This window comes from Heterocephalus glaber, unplaced genomic scaffold (assembly GCF_053883595.1).
Source record: "Heterocephalus glaber isolate CG9 unplaced genomic scaffold, H.glaber_assembly_v1.0 deba00001461, whole genome shotgun sequence".
NCBI classification, from domain to species: domain Eukaryota; kingdom Metazoa; phylum Chordata; class Mammalia; order Rodentia; family Bathyergidae; genus Heterocephalus; species Heterocephalus glaber.
In genome coordinates, this window is record NW_028258308.1 from 9,669,996 (window position 1) to 9,686,313 (window position 16,318).

Consider the following 16,318-nt stretch of genomic DNA (forward strand, 5'->3'; position numbering starts at 1 on the left):
TTGTTTTTTTTTCTTTGTGTGTGTGTGTGTGTGTGTGTTTTAATTTTAAAAGACCCTAAACTTTAAGGACGGTCTAGAGTACTAGTCCCCCACCATTTTAGTACCAGGAACCAGTTTTGTGGAAAACAATTTTTCCAGGGACAGGAAGGTGGGGATGGTACTGGATGATTTACCAGATCGGGCAGCCCAGATTCCTTAGTGTGCAGTTCACAATTTCGTTCATGTTCCTGTGAGAATCTGATAACCTCCGCTGATCTGACAGGACTTCGAGCTTAGGTGGTAATGTGAACAATGCAGCATGGCTGTACATACAGATAAAGCTTTGCTCACTTGGCTTCTGCTCACCTTCCTTTGTGGAGGTAAGAATTGGGGACCCTGGTCTACAATGATAAATGAGTTCCTTGATGATACCTCTACTTAGACATTTACCTAGGTTTCCTACAGATAGTGATCAAAGCGTCTTTGACTATAGAGTTTTTCATGTGGTGCAATACATCCTCCTATTGGAAAAGGGAGACAATTTATGGTCATGGGGGAAAGCAAATCTTAAAGTGAAGGCATCTGCAGTGAAGGAGCTAGAAAATTACCAAAGCATGATCACAATGACATGCAAAACAAGAAGTGTCTGGTGAGTTACCAAAAACCCTCATAACAAGGTTTGTCCTACTAAATTACCCAAACCCTAGAGAAAACAAAACCCAAAATACCTACAAAACCATGAAATGAATTCTGACACTGTGGTTATCAACATGGGATTTGTGCCAGAGGCGTGAATTCAAATGTGGTCCCACTATATCCTTTCTATCTGGGCAATTCATGCATCTTTGCTATGATCCAGTTTCCTTGCCTATTAAATAAGTTTAATATTAGTATCTATTTCACATAACTGCTTGGAGAATTAAATCCCCTAATATTTTGTAAAGTGCAGAGTATAGTGAGTGCTATATGTAAACACCTAAAAAACATGTCTTTACTATTATCATGACTAACCAAAACTTTCGCTTCAAGCTATGGAAGCAAGCTCCATATGATATGCTGAATAGATTTCAAAGTAATTATATGAAATACATTGTACAAGTACTAGTCTAATATGTAATGCTCAAAATCTATAATCATCTGAGGTTAACAGGAAAGCTCTTTAAATGTAAAAATGTAGAATATATTTGTTCATCAGTGTGCAAGGTGACAATAACAATAATCATTTAATTGCTTTAAAAATGAGCATGGAATAGTGTTGCTGTTATAATGTGCTAGTGAGACCCCTAGTGTCTCAGAATGTGACCTTACATGGAAATAAGGTCTTTGCAGAAATGAGGTCAATAGGTTAGGTCCTAAATCCATATGACATGACCAGTGTCTTACAGAAAAGGAACTGGGACACAGATGTGTACATGGGGAGAGCACCGTGTGTACAGGCAGACAGTGACCAGGGTGATATTTTCTAAACCAGTGATTGCCAAAGATTTACCAGCCACCCATGTGAAACAAAAAGAAAAATAGAACACATCCTTCTCCACAGCCTTCAAAAAATGTAACTTTGTGATACTTGGGTCAGACTTATTGTTTACAGAATGGGGAGACAACAAACTTGTTTTGAAAACATCTGATTAGCAGTATTTTGTAATGAGAGTCCTGGGAAACTAACATATATACTTTTGAAAGTTTTATTGTTTCATTTAACTCTTGCAGCAAGCACATTGAAAATAAAATGAATAGAAAATAAATGCAATAATTTCCGTAGAGAATAATAAAATTTGAAACTTTGTTACTTGAAAATTATTAGGATTAAAAATCTAAATATCAGAACAAATATAGATAAATTCTGATATATATATATATATATATATATATAAAATGTCACAACAGGAATATATGAGTGCAACAAATCTCAAATTTCAAATTTCCAAAATATGATATACTAAGTGCTTTGCAAGGTGCAGATAAACAAATATTTTTAGTTTGCATTTTAATAAGGGAAAAATAGCTAAAAGGAATACATGACTATACTAAAATTAATAAGTTCATACTTAAAACTTTCACTTTCATGTGTTTGATTCACTTTGCTTGGTGCCATTTACTATTCATCATAAATAAATGTTAGTTAAAATACTGTAATAACTTCATGTGATGTTTTAATGAAATATGTAATATAATTTTGTATTCCCAAGGATTAATATTGTGATTTTCTGTTTCATGTGCCTCACATTCTGAATTTGGCAGCACTACAATTTTGAAATAATTTGGGCTTGACATAGCATGAGAGGAAATGGAAATGCATAATGCAGATCAAGTTGTGCTTCCAAGGATATTCATGAAGAAAGGAGAATATTGATTAGCATCCTTTGCTCAGCTATACAATGCTGCTTTAAAGTTAGTTGTAAGACAAGCATGGTGGTGCATGCTTATAATCCCAGCATTCAGGAGGCTGATGAGGGAGGAGGACCACCAGGAGTTTGAGGCCAGTATGTGTTATATAGTGAAATCAAGGCCAGAAAGAACTTCATAGCAAGACCCTGACTCAAAAATAAAAAGAAATAAAATTAATTGCACTTGTGTTGATGTAGTTCCAATTAGTAACTATTTTATTCTTTATGTAGAATTATAAAATGGGGACAGAATAATACATTTCTCTTAGTATTAATTCAGGGAGATTTTCAGATAGTTGCTCCATAAAAGCAACTTATTACACCCTACAGTATTATTAAATATTCTAAGTAGAAATGTACTGGTATAACTTCAAAAACATAGACAATTTTAAAGTGAAGAAAACAGGCAAAATGGGTTAAGCGATGAACCTAATGGAAACTAGAAGATGCGATCTATCCACAAATTGAGAAAAAGTAGAAATGAAAACAGGGAAGAAAGACAAAGAGATAGCAGAAGAGGATAGAAGATGGACCTTTTCTATCTTTCCCTCTGACTCCACGGAGCCATAGTGCTAAGTACTCTTAGGGAAGGGGGTAATTCCGCGGGCTTCTGTGCCAGGACTGAGCAAGGCACTCTATGCAGCCACCTACATACTTCTGCAGCCTGAAAGCTGGTCCCATTCATGCTGCCTCTGCAGTGTCCCAACAGTGCAGCTTCTGCCTCTGTCTCAGTGTCTCTTTCCCAGCTGGCTGGGGAGGGGGTGTGTTATGTGTGTGTGTGGCGGGGGGGGGGGGGATCTCCGCGGGCCTACTTCTTACTGCCTAGCCACTCGGTGGAGCCAGGGCCGCTGCTGCTACTCTTCTGTCTGTTGGGTGTTGTTGTGACATAATTACTACTACTGTAGAAAAACATGTGGGACATGTGCTTTACAAATGCCCATTTAATGTGCCTGGTTCTATCCCCAGTACCAGTAGAAAAAAGATATTTGAATTGCAGGCTATCAACTATCTATAGATAGATATATATTTCCTTTTGTGATTATTTCTACTGAACCAATTTTACAATTCTGAAATAGGACAACTGACTGCATATGTCTTGGCAGAAGAGCATTCTCTGATAGTGAAAAGTGTTTACAGATCCCTCATTTATTATTATTTGACTTCTCTATCATCATGGACTTTTAGCTTTAGAGATGACTTTGATTTTGTCAGTGAAAAAGCTGTGATTCACCGAAGTTAAGTGGATTTCTAAGGCTCACAAGTGGCATTACAATAATATACTAATTATTTAAAAGTTCATTATTAATTAAATTAACTCTGAAAGATAAAAATGTTTCTAAAATCAAAATTTACCTTACTAGAAAATCCACTTTACTAGAAAATTTCCTTAGGTATCACTTAGAACTGGCCCACTAAATATTCATTTATTTATTAATCCAAGATCTTTATGTATCTAAATTTCCTCTAGAATCTATAATTTGACATCACTGTTCTAAAGAATTTAGGTAAGGCCCAGTTTAAACCCCTTTAGTTACAATATTGAAATTTTAGCTTTTCTCAAATTTATGTATTTTGCTTAAGTACTACAATATGTTTTGTCTCAAAAAACAAACAAATGACTCTTACAAGAAATTTTTCTAAAGAAAGGTACAAATATCCACAACTTAGACAAAAGATCTCATCAGATTACTATCAATATCTATGGATACAGACCAGCATCAGAGAATTTGTTACAGCTGATAAAAAAGAAGTTTAACAGGAATTTTGAACTTCGCTATGAGATTGAAGTCATTTTTGTCATTAATTAAATATAATTTATTTGATATGAGGTGTGATCAAAATATAGGGCTCGTGTTTAAACTTTAAAAAATGTATTTACAGTAAAAGACACATTGTCAATCCACTTCAAGATAGTTCCCCTCATTACAAACATATGGATTCTATTGTTCTTGCCACTTTCCAAAGCATTTCTGAAAGTCCTCTTTCATAAGTGTCATTATAAGGTGTGATGACAAATATGGTGAACACTGCTGTTGAGTGCCATTCAATGGAAAGCCAGGCTCATAAAAATATTATGGTGTGTCATCATCCAACTTATGCATATACCTGACAGCATACAACTTCTGGGTCTTCCCCAAAGTCAAAATGTCCATGATATGTCAAAATATAGAATTGATGCAGGACACCAGTACAGCCACAAGGGAACAAATATGACACAAACAAAAGAAGATCTCTGGCACTGCTTCACAAAATGGCAAGAATAATGGAATAAGAGTGTTTGAAACAAGAAAGTATCTTGATGGCAATGTGTCTTTTACTGTAATAAAATATTTCAATTGAAATACTCACCACATTTTTCAATCATTCCTCACAGAAATTGTATGCTGAAATTAACACATGTTCTTATATAACATTAGAAAAAAGAAAATTATGTCAGTCAAGAATGGAAGGGTCAGCCAGGGATTTAGCTCAGTGGCACCACAGCTGCCTCACAAGCACAAGGTCCTGAGTTTGATCCCTGGTACCAGAAAAAAAAAAAAAAAGAATGGAAGGGCCAATGTTTCATTACAGAAAATTTATTCTGCATAAAATATGCAAAAATACTTTCAACCATATTATGTAATTTTCACCATACTTATGCATTTGTACATATGCATGCTTTATCTGTATTGCATTAACTCTAGCATGTGACTATAAATTTTATTTATCGCCAAGTAGTATATCAATGAAGTTTTAAAACCAAAATTAATATGATTCTTAAGTCAGTAGAACACAGAAATTACATGTATAATTGGTCCTAAATTTATAGTAAAATATGGAGAAATTTCTTTCAGACACATGCGTTGCCTATAAATTTGTGATAGATTTTTATGTTATCTTATATAGGAATACTTAAGACCTTTCAAATAAATAATTGGTTCACAAACCAATAAACCGATTTTTTTTGTCCCTAGAAACAAAATATTATGCTTCATATGACTTGAGAATCTGAAACTGAACAAGGAATAATTTTATTTTAGAAAAAATATTAACAAGGTTAAGACAGTCATTACAGAATGGAATGTCACGTTGAGGAGTACTTCAGTTTTTGATGGATTGATGTAAATACTTGTGTACAACTGAAATAAACCCACATTAAACACTGCATGTAGGGATATAACATACCCAGGCGCTAACACATCTTCCACAAGTGGTGATCTTGAAATCTCCATAGAGATCTTTGATGGCACCAGTTGTGAAGAAACCTTCCACCATCAGCAAAATGCCATACACAAAGAATGCAGCTGCAATGCCGTAGATCACATACTTAAAGATGTCAATCCTGGAGGGGGAAAAAGACAGTGTAGTTTATCTTAATAACTTTTTATTGATGGTCTGCAGAAATTGATTCTCAAATGCTCAGAATTCTTTTGAATTAAAAATTATAGTGTATTGATTTTCATAATACAGGAAATATTTTAAAACATTTTATTTTATATTTCTAATGTTCATATATACATTTTGCTCTGTATTTTTGACAAAGAATTTGAGATTTTTGTATTTGTAACTTTCTCCGTCTTCCTTTTCAGCTTCCTCCTTTCCTGGTTCAGATCAAGGAAATCTTTTTTTTTTTTTTTTTAAGGGAATCTTAAATAAGGTGAAACTTATGCTTCCAAATGAATTTGCTACATCTTGTTCAATAAGCAGGATAATCATCATAAAAGGTCACTATGAGGCAAAACAAGTGATTTATATGCATAGTTTTAAACATATTAGTTTTAAAACATATTAGGAGAAAAAGACAACTTTGTGTTTAATGGTGTAGTAATTATTCATAAATGACATAAACTCCATATTTTTGTCATTAATTTTAATTGTGCATTATTTCATGCTCCCCATAAAACCTCACTAGTATTTGCTGATAATGACTGTCAGTAATGAAAAGAATATGATTTTACAGGTAAATTATAATTTTGAGAATAATGCCTTTAAGGCAAAATCATTAGTGGATATTATATATTCAGACTTGAACCAAACCGAAGCATAATTCCATAAAGGCATGGAAAGATAACCTTCCTTTTCCCACAAATCACTGTCATATGGAAAAAAAATTTATGTGAGTAAACCAAAACATTTCCATAGAAAATGTGAAAGTATTCACACACAGAAATGATACATAGGTGATAGATGGAGATAGGAAGATAGATGATTGGTAGAGAGATATTCTTATTCTATATTTCAGTAACTAGGTAATGAATATCTATTTTAATTAACAATAATAATTAGCATATTTTGAATTAAAATTCTATTTGTATATCTATAGAAAATATTTATTCCATTCGTATATATTAAATAATATCTTTTAAGACTAGAAATATTCATAACTATAGTTGTGGTCTTTAAATAAATTCACCACTAGGATTTATTACTATACATTCCCATAACCAGTAAACATTTTCCATTCAGTGTAGTCAGGGTTGTAAAAAATCCAGTGTTTATGGCTCTTATCTAGATGTCCCGCCAAAGCTCCATGAACTCATAGGTGGGGCTTTTTGGAGGTGGCTGGATCATGGGTATGTAATGCTGGATTAGGATGCATGATCCTGGGATTAAGGGTGTGAGATAACTAAATTGGTTTAGCACAGTTCTGGGTATGGATAATGAAAGCCTCATCCTGGGCATGCACTGCACCAATCAATAGGCTTGAATCTGTATGGAACAGAAAGGGACAGAAATAAGGCAGGCTTTCTGCTTTCTGCCTGCTGCTTGTTGCTTCCTGCGATAGTCCATGGACTATTTCTTTTCTGCCACACCTCTCTGCCATGCTGCCCTACCTTGGAGCCAGCTGACTATGGACTGCAACCTCTACAAACTGTGAGCTCAAATAAACCTTTCCTCCTTTAACCTATGAGTGTCAGGTGTCCCAGCAATGAGAAGGTAACTGGGACAGCTAGTGACATGCAGATGTGGCGATAACATCAACTCTATGATATAAAACATTTAACCTCAGAAATATATCATTTACACTGCTTCCCCCAAATGGTGGGAAACTGTTGTTAAATTTCAGACTAAATTATGTTGCATGTAACCTAAAAATTAATTACCCAACGAAAATGGAATTTTCACAGCAAAAATGTGTTCGTTCTTCAACATTATACAGTCTTTAGTTCATAAAGTACTGTTATTTAAAAAGCTAGAGCAAATGCTGTCATTTGAGTTATATGATTTAAGCAAATTGAAAGCTGTCCAAATTAAACTGATGAATCTTCAAACTGAAATAAAATATACGCTTCAAAGAAATAAGGCACAGGTATATTAAAATTTGTTTAAATAGCTTGACATATCAAATTTGACCAAAAAGGAAATATATGTGCCTGATTTTCCTTGTGAAAGAAATAATGGCATACATAATTAAATACATTTGAAGAATTCAAGTCTACATTATTTTCTAAGAAAATTATAGTTAAGACAAGAAGCTGTTATCCTCCACTTTTTATAGTAGTTGGATGTGAATTTTATTAATGCAAAAACATAAACCATATTTGGCATCGTATCAATTTGATTAATAGCTTTGAGGCTGAGGAGTTGATTTTAGTGATGAAAACTATGTCTTTCTGACATGAGGGTGTCAGACCTGGAATGGGATAGAACTAGACATGTACATGCATACTGAGGCCTTCTATAGGCTACAGACATTTTTATAATTGATTGACACTTTTGCGATTATTCATGAACATACAATAATTTAATAACTGCTTTGCATTACACTTTTTTTATTGAGCACTATTTTGATATTTTAAGTGGAGATATACCACAGAGTGCAAATGACAAAATATCTCTGCTTTCATGAAACTTGTATTTTCTAGTAGGGCTACTAAAATTAAGGAAAAATCTTCCTAAGTAAAATTTTTGAATTTTAATTCTGAAGGATATTAGAAATTCATAGGAAGGCTGGTATTTAAAAAGTGTTATTACTTTATGTCATGAGTATTGAGTTGATCTTAAAGTCAGAATATGCAGTTGCCTCAGCATCATTTACTTAAGAAAGACTGAATTTTCCATAATGTATGCTCTGAATGTCTTTTTAAAAAATGAAATGGCTGTAAATGCATGGATTTATTACTGAGCTTCCCATTTTGATTCATTAGTCTATGTGTGTTTTTTATTTCAAACCATGCTGTTTTGGTTACCATATTTGGATAATATATTTTAAAGTCAGAAAGAGCAATGCCCCCAGATTTATTCTTTTTTGTACAAAGTTGCTTTGACTATTGAGGGTTTTTTGTGGTTCCGCATAAATTTTATGATTATAATTTTGTATTTCTGCAAAAAAGATTTCACTGGTAATTTGGTAGGGATTCCATCGAATCTGTAATCATTTTTAGCATTATTGACATTTTAATGATGTTTATGTATTTAGTTTCTGTAAGCTAGGATAGCTTTTCATTTATTTGTCTTCTTTAATATCTTTCACCAATATTTTGTGCAGTTTTCATTGCAGGTATCTTTCACCTCTTTGATTAAATTTATTCCTGGGCTATTTTTTGGTAGCTATTGTAAATAGGATTTGTTTCTTGATTCATGTTTCAGCTAATTCACCATTGGTGAAAAGAAATGCTACTAATTTTTTAGGTTGATTTTTATCCTGCAATTTTACAATTTTACATTAGATCTAAAAGTCTGTCAATCTTTTTTTTTAAATATTAAGATCATGACACTGAAATTGACAATTTTACATATTCCTCTCTAATTTAGATCTTTTATTTATTTCTCCTGTGTAATTTTGCATAGCATTACAAATGTATGTATATACCATCATTCATTTATATAATCTTTATTGCTAGGGTATTGCCAATATCTTTCAGTTATAAATATTGAGATAATGAATAACCTTGTGTATTTGCATTTTCAAATAGTTGAAGATGTATGTTTAGGATAAGAAGATTGATTCATTGAAAATTAAAGGCATATGTTAAGTAATGTCAATTCCTCTGTGTAACTTTATAGCATTTTGTATTTCAATCAGAAACATGAAAATGTCTGATTCTCCATATCCTCAACAAAAGTGTATTGTCAAGCTTTTTGATAATTTCTAATTTGATGGATGATTACTAGTACTCTAGTAATACTTTATCTTACCATGAATGGAACCGTGCATATTATAATACCATTATTGACTCTATGTAGTCAATAAATGTGTGTATCTTTTGAGAATTCCCTATTCATGTGTTTTGTCCACTTTTTTGTAAAGTGTATGATGCTTCTTCCTCTTGATTTTTAAAATTAACAATATTGCTGTGTACTTTTACCTGTGATGCGTTAGCAATATTTTGCACTTGCATTATTGATCGCATTTTCCATACAATTTTAAAAAAGAAAAAGGAAGAAATTTTTGTGTTGTCAAAAGTTATGTTTTTTCTTTTATTACATTTGTGATTTTAGTCAGTTGGGACTCTTTACCAAACCTGATTTAGAGAGGAATTCTCTCATACTTTCTTCTTCATACTTTCTTACATTATGTTTGTTTCATTTTATTACGTTTAGACTTCTGGACACTTTTGTGTTTATTCTGTGTGTGACATAAGAATTGTACCTAACTTTATCTTTTTCAAAGTGACTGTACACTTTTCCCAATATCACTTATTAAAAAGATCCCTCTTTGACCCACTGATATTAGGTCTACTTCAATCCCCTAATAGATTTTTAAATCTATTACATCTATTCCTATTTTCCCAAGAGTTTATTAGAAATCAACAGTCTTTCTAATACAACTTCTGAAATGAAATAAAAACAATTGATAAAAGCTTCAGCTTGTGTGTGTTTGTGTGTATTTGTTGCAGGCATTATGGAAATGGTTTTAATCCCTTCTTTGAAGCTAGAAATATGCTTTCCTTTAAGCTCTCCTACAAAGTTCAAAGTTTCTGCTTATTTCCAACTGTATTCTTTTCATATAAATAATCAGGAGATTAAAAGTGCCTCAAGAAAGAACTACATGGGCATGTTTTCCTTGTTCATGCACCTCTGAAAGTTTCTGGCATTTCCACTTTTGCAAGAAGTTTTTATGGACAATTGTTGCATGAGCAAAAGCAATCTTGGTTAATGGGATCAGTTTCAAAAATTGCCCCCACTGAAGATATATTGAGTTCATAACTCTGTACACTATGAATATGACCTGATAAGCCAGATGAGTGAATATGACCTTAATATTGCATATATAGTGATTAAATTAATGTATTGGTGAGCTTTTCCGTTGCTAGGATCAAATACCTGATACAATTTAAAAGAGAGAGGTTTATTTTAGCCTGTAGTTTTGGGGTTTCAGTCCTGGCCAGCTGGCTTCAAGGAAGAAAAAAACATCAAGGTAGAAGAGTATGGTGGAGAAAAGATGCTCAGCACATGGTATTCAAATAATAAGGTTCAGGGGAAAACCCAGAAGGGAAAAGACCAGGGTCATGTCCTCATGGCACTCAGCCACACCAAGTCATGTCTAAGCCAATCAAGTTGACCCTCAGCATTAACTATCACAGTTGAGGATCTTGAGAGGAAAAGCTAATCCTGGATTATCCAAAACATCTTCAACGTAATTGCATGTATGGTTATGGGATGCAGGCATAGTGAGTTTTAGAGAGCCATACAGAAAAGAAGAAAGTGTTCTACTGATGGAGGGGTGGATTGGAGTGATATGGTTGCAGGCAAAGAAAGCTTCCAACTACCAGCACTTGGAAGAGACAAGGGTCAGAACCTGACCTCGTCTTTCAAAGGAGTCTGGCACCGTTTGTTGACACCTTGCCTCCAGATTTCTGATTAAACCCAGAATCTTCTCATGCATCCAAAACAAAGACTCTACCACTACCTATTTTCCCAGGCCCATGTCTTTGGTTATGAGCCACCAATTATGTGGTGATTTTTAAGGAAGTGGCATATACATACATGTTATATATATATAATATATAACTATATATAATAATATATAATTGTAAATACACTAATATATCTATTTATATGAATGGAAATTTTGCTGAAAACTAGTTCTGACCCTGCCTAATGCACTTGTATATTATAAATCATTTATTAAAATTCAGCGATTTTAGAGTAATACTATAGTAAGTATTATCTCTTCTTAGAGTTGGAAAATGATTGCTTCTTATTAAGCATTTAATTCAATATATTACTGAGTAGATGAACAGATTTACCAGTTTAGGGTATAGATAAATTGCAGTTGATGTTTTATTTGCTTTGCTATTGGACTTCAGAAAGGAATCCAGCATCAGCAATTTTAGAGATTATATTGAAGCTTCTTTGGAATGTTCACAGGAGTGATACAGAAAGTTCATGTTGTATTAATTTTTATTATGATGAAGAGCTCATAAGATTTACCCTCTTAACAGAACCTTAAGTGTACGTTACAGTATTGTTAACTATAATCAAATGTTGTATGTCAGATCTACCGCGTTTTTCAATTTACATGCCTGAAGCTCCATACCTATTGACTAATGAGTTCTCCGATCTCCCACTCACCCTAACCCAGCCCCTAGCAGCCACCATTTTACTTTCTGTGGCTGACCGTGTGAAAAATCTCATACAGGTGAACTCATGCAACATTTTCTTTTTGATGCCTGGCTTATTTCACTTGGCAAAAAGGCCTCAAGTTTCATTTATAGTTTTATTGTTTTACAATTGCAATAGGAAGCCAATGCCTCAGTATTGCAAAATGCATGGTAATGCTTCCAGACAGTCTTTGCTCATGGTGTAGACTGTTTTCCTTGGATGAATTCCTAGAAAAATTTTCACGATGTGTATCAAAATGATACACAGAAAATGTGAAAAAGTAAAACATCATTGATAAAGAGCAAGAAGGCCTCTTCTCTCTTTCTCAATACCATGTATGAAAACTAATAAATTGACCAGGAAAAATAATGGCATCATGTTATATTACTTTTCTTAGTTTGTTAGTGAGGAGGAGTGTATACTTATAAGCTATTGATATTTGTATTTTTATTGATATACCTGGTTTTATATTTTGCCTTTTTTCATTAGAATACTTTGCTGTTGACTTATCAGTTTTTCATTTGCTAAAATTAGGGACTATTATTATATGAACTATATGCATTTTAACTAAGTTTTTTGTACACATTCCAACATTTCTATAACATTTTTAGTAAAATTTAATTTTATCATAGCAAATCTTTCCCTTTTTAAATTTCCAATACTGCTGTTATACTTCTCTTCCAACAATAAATAAAAACTAAATTTATATTTTTTCTAACTTTTATAAATTAGTTTACTTTTACATTTTAACTTTTAACCTATTTGAAAGCTTTTAACACGATTATGAAATACATAATTTTATATGTCCTTATAAGTACTTTCATGTACAAGTACATGTAAGTACAGCCCTTGGACTTCTTTTTTAGCCCTCTATTCTGTCCTTTTCTATATATTCTGCTATGTTGGTGTCAATGTAATATAGTACTGATAATAGCCATCTGTTCACTCTCTCAGTTTGGTTGGTCTGATAATAGCCTAGAACTCACTTGCAATAGTCAATCTACCATTGTCTGATTTGTATCTGCTCAGTCTGGATGACACTTTGTTCACATATCTTTGATATGTCAGACTTGAGGATATGGAATTTGACTTGTGTTATGCATCTCTGAATACTAGCACAATGATTGGAAAATAGTATATTTCCATGTTTTTTGGTCAGTGAAAGACTCCATTAAAAGAAACAAAAAATAGCCTGAAAAAAATATACTTTTGAAAAGAATAATATTGTAGAACTGTAATAAATCCTAGGAGTTTAAAACATATTTGCATATTGAATATTTATAATAACTAAATTACTGAGATGGACACCCTTCCTGAGATAGTTCTTCTTAAATAAGACTAAGAGTTACAGATTGTAAGCATCTTAAAACTGGAACTTCATTACCAGCCTTATCTAAGAACCTTCACTGATGGGCAAATCTTTCCATTTCAAGGCAATCCATGTATTCAACTCAGAACTTTACAAGTTTCTTTAAAATATTGCCAAATCTATTTGCAGATAAATTGGAATTCTTTGGCCCATTCTTCTCTTTTCTTTTCAACATATACAACAAAGCAAGTTTCCTTCTACCTACTAACCTCCAAGATATTACTTGAATGAAATTATCATGTTCTTATTTATAAATATTTTCCCTGAAGTTGCTATATTCTCACATATCTTGAGTCTTAGAAAAGAGAGCAGAGGTTAGATCTTTAAATTATGATGATGTCTGAAACTTACTCATAGATTTACCTCCACTGAAATATATAAATCAAACAGTAAAACAATAGGAGTATTACAGTAAGTAGAGTGTGTCCACAGATAATCAGGTGTTAGGAAGTATGATACTTGGCATTAGAATGGTGATATACTCAAGGTGTATAGTCAAGGATTACATCATTATCATTGTCATAACTATAATCACCATCCTTTCCACTCACATCTCCACCATAATAGGAAATAAATGTGTAGTGCTTACTAAGTGCCAGTAATGCAATTTTTTTCCTTTTATATTTATTTACACATTAATCATTTTATCATACATTAGAACATACATATCATATCATACATATCATATATAAGCACATATTTATTTATATAGTTACTACTTCTGGTGTTCTTCATTTACTTGCATAGATCTAAATTTCTGTCAAGTATCACTTTCCTTCTTGAAGAATTTCCTTTAATATTTCTCATATTCCAGGTCCTCTGAAAATGAACCCACTTAGCTCATGTTTCTCTGAGAAAGTGTCTTGCCTTCGGTTTTAAAACGGCTTTTTACCGGATAGAATGTTAAGTTGATACAATTTTTTCTTTTACTACTGTGAAGATGTTGTTCTATTGTCTTCTGTCTTGCCTTATTTCTACAGAGAAGACTGCTGTCATTCATAATTTTATTCCTCTATGCCTAATATGCCCTTTTTTTCTCTCACTGCTCTTAAGATTTTTCTGTATCATCATTTTTGTGCAGTGTGATTATTGTATTACTCTTTTCTATAATAGAATACCTGAAGAGGGTACATTAAAAAGAAAGGAGATCTACTTAGTATATAGTTCTGGAGATTCAAGGGCATGACAGGAGAATTGGGTCTGTTCTGGTAAGAACCTCATGGTGGATGGCAAAACAATTGTGGAAGTGAGTGGCAGAGGGAGAGATTACATGTCAGGTCAGGACAGGAAACCAGAGAACAAAGAAAAGCTAAGCTTGCTCTTTTCTAACAACTCTCACAGAACTGGGATCCAGAAGAACTTAATCCTTTTCTTAATGTCACCAATGATCCTATTACCTTGTTTAGACCCCACTTCTTAAAGTTCCCAGCACCTCTTAATACTGGCTCACTGGAGAAGAAACTTCAGCACAGGAACTCTTGGGAGATAAATCACATCCAAACCATAACAATTATGATGCACTTTGGTGTGATTTTCTTTTGTCTCTTTCACTAGGATTTTCTTTAATCTGTGGTTTTGTTATTTTTATCAAATTAGGAAAAGTTTCAGGCATTGTATTTTGCGATATTTTTCAATTTCCACCTCTCCTTTTCAATGTCTTGGGGGATTACAACTATAGATATGTTTGACTGTTCAATATAGGGAAAATAGCTCTCTGATACCTTTGGTCATGTTTTTAGTCTTTTTCTCTGTTTATTTTTGATAATTTCTATGTCTCAATGACAAACACATCACTGTTCATTAACATTTTCTTCAGCAATATCTTATCTACTATTGGTCTGGTCCTGTACACTTATCACTACAGATATGTAGTTACTTTTTGGTTATTTTTTGGATATATTTCATTTTTTAAAATAAATTGGTACATTTTAGGTATACAATATAAATAATGCAATTTTTAAAAAACATTAACTAATTTTATCCTTATCAAAGCCTGAGGATATAGGCAGCAATAGTTTTTCCTTTTACTTACGAAAGACTGAGAAATATTATGTAATTTTTGTCCAAGTTAAGGTATCTAAAAAGGGCAATGCCAATGTGCAACAAACCCAAAGTATATTGTCTTCCTTTTTGAATTCTTCATAGTTCAGGCATTTAGCTTTGTTGCTATTGTTATTTTGTATCAGTGTTTAGTTTTTGTTTAATTTCTTGAGCACTCATTTGAAGACTGTCCTGGCTGAAATATTGCCTAATAAAATGTACACTATTTGATTATCATTTCAAAATTCAGGACTTCAGTAAGACATTTTAACTATAAATTCTAGCTATGACTTAAACTATATTTGCCTCTCCAAAACTAACCAACAATGTCACATCTATAATAATTTGTCTGATCTTTGAACATTAGTATAAGTAGAAGACTTGCATATTTGTGATTGTCCGAAACCTAGGCCAGTACACCACAGCGCATTTTCGTAAGCCTAAGAACCTTTGTTTCATCTGGCCATCGATTCCTGATTATTTTCTCTTTTCTCTCTCACTCATTGATCTACTGATACCTATTTCCCTACTTCATCCCACCTTCCAAGGAATAGATATGAACTATAAACAATTTTAGAGATTTATGCACATATAAAGTTAGGGAGAGAGAAAAACCTGTTACTCTCTTTTACCTCAGTTTACTGCTTGCTTTTGTGTTGAAACTAAAAAATCTATTATCTAGTGAACTTAGTTTGTAATGCATTGATCTGAAGTGATATATATATATATATATGATTATATATATATATTTGAAAATAAATGTATTCACTATAAAAATCAGTAGTATGAGATCCTGGACCCTCACTGTAATTTGTGAAGCTCAATTATAACTCCTGTTCAATAAATTATAGGTGATTATATTCATGAGTAAGGCTGATATTTTCCCCCCAAAATTCAAAAAAGGTATTCAAGAAACCAAGTCACTTAGCAAAATTAGTTGTTTGGATGACTTTTTGATACCTACTTTTTTAACTAGTTTCCATATTTCATTGTCCTATATGAATTTGCTTTTTAG

General features: G+C 32.8%; 1 protein-coding gene across 2 annotated transcripts in view; it reads right to left on the reverse strand.

The window, feature by feature from the left end:
• Gpm6a (glycoprotein M6A) overlaps nt 1-16,318 on the reverse strand; it is a 313,190-nt gene that overhangs the window by 27,257 nt on the left and 269,615 nt on the right. For both annotated transcript variants that reach the window (XM_004852952.4, XM_004852951.4), the window contains exon 3: nt 5,532-5,688. In XM_004852952.4, the coding sequence (XP_004853009.1) occupies nt 5,532-5,688 (157 nt within the window). The remainder of the gene's footprint in view (nt 1-5,531; nt 5,689-16,318) is intronic.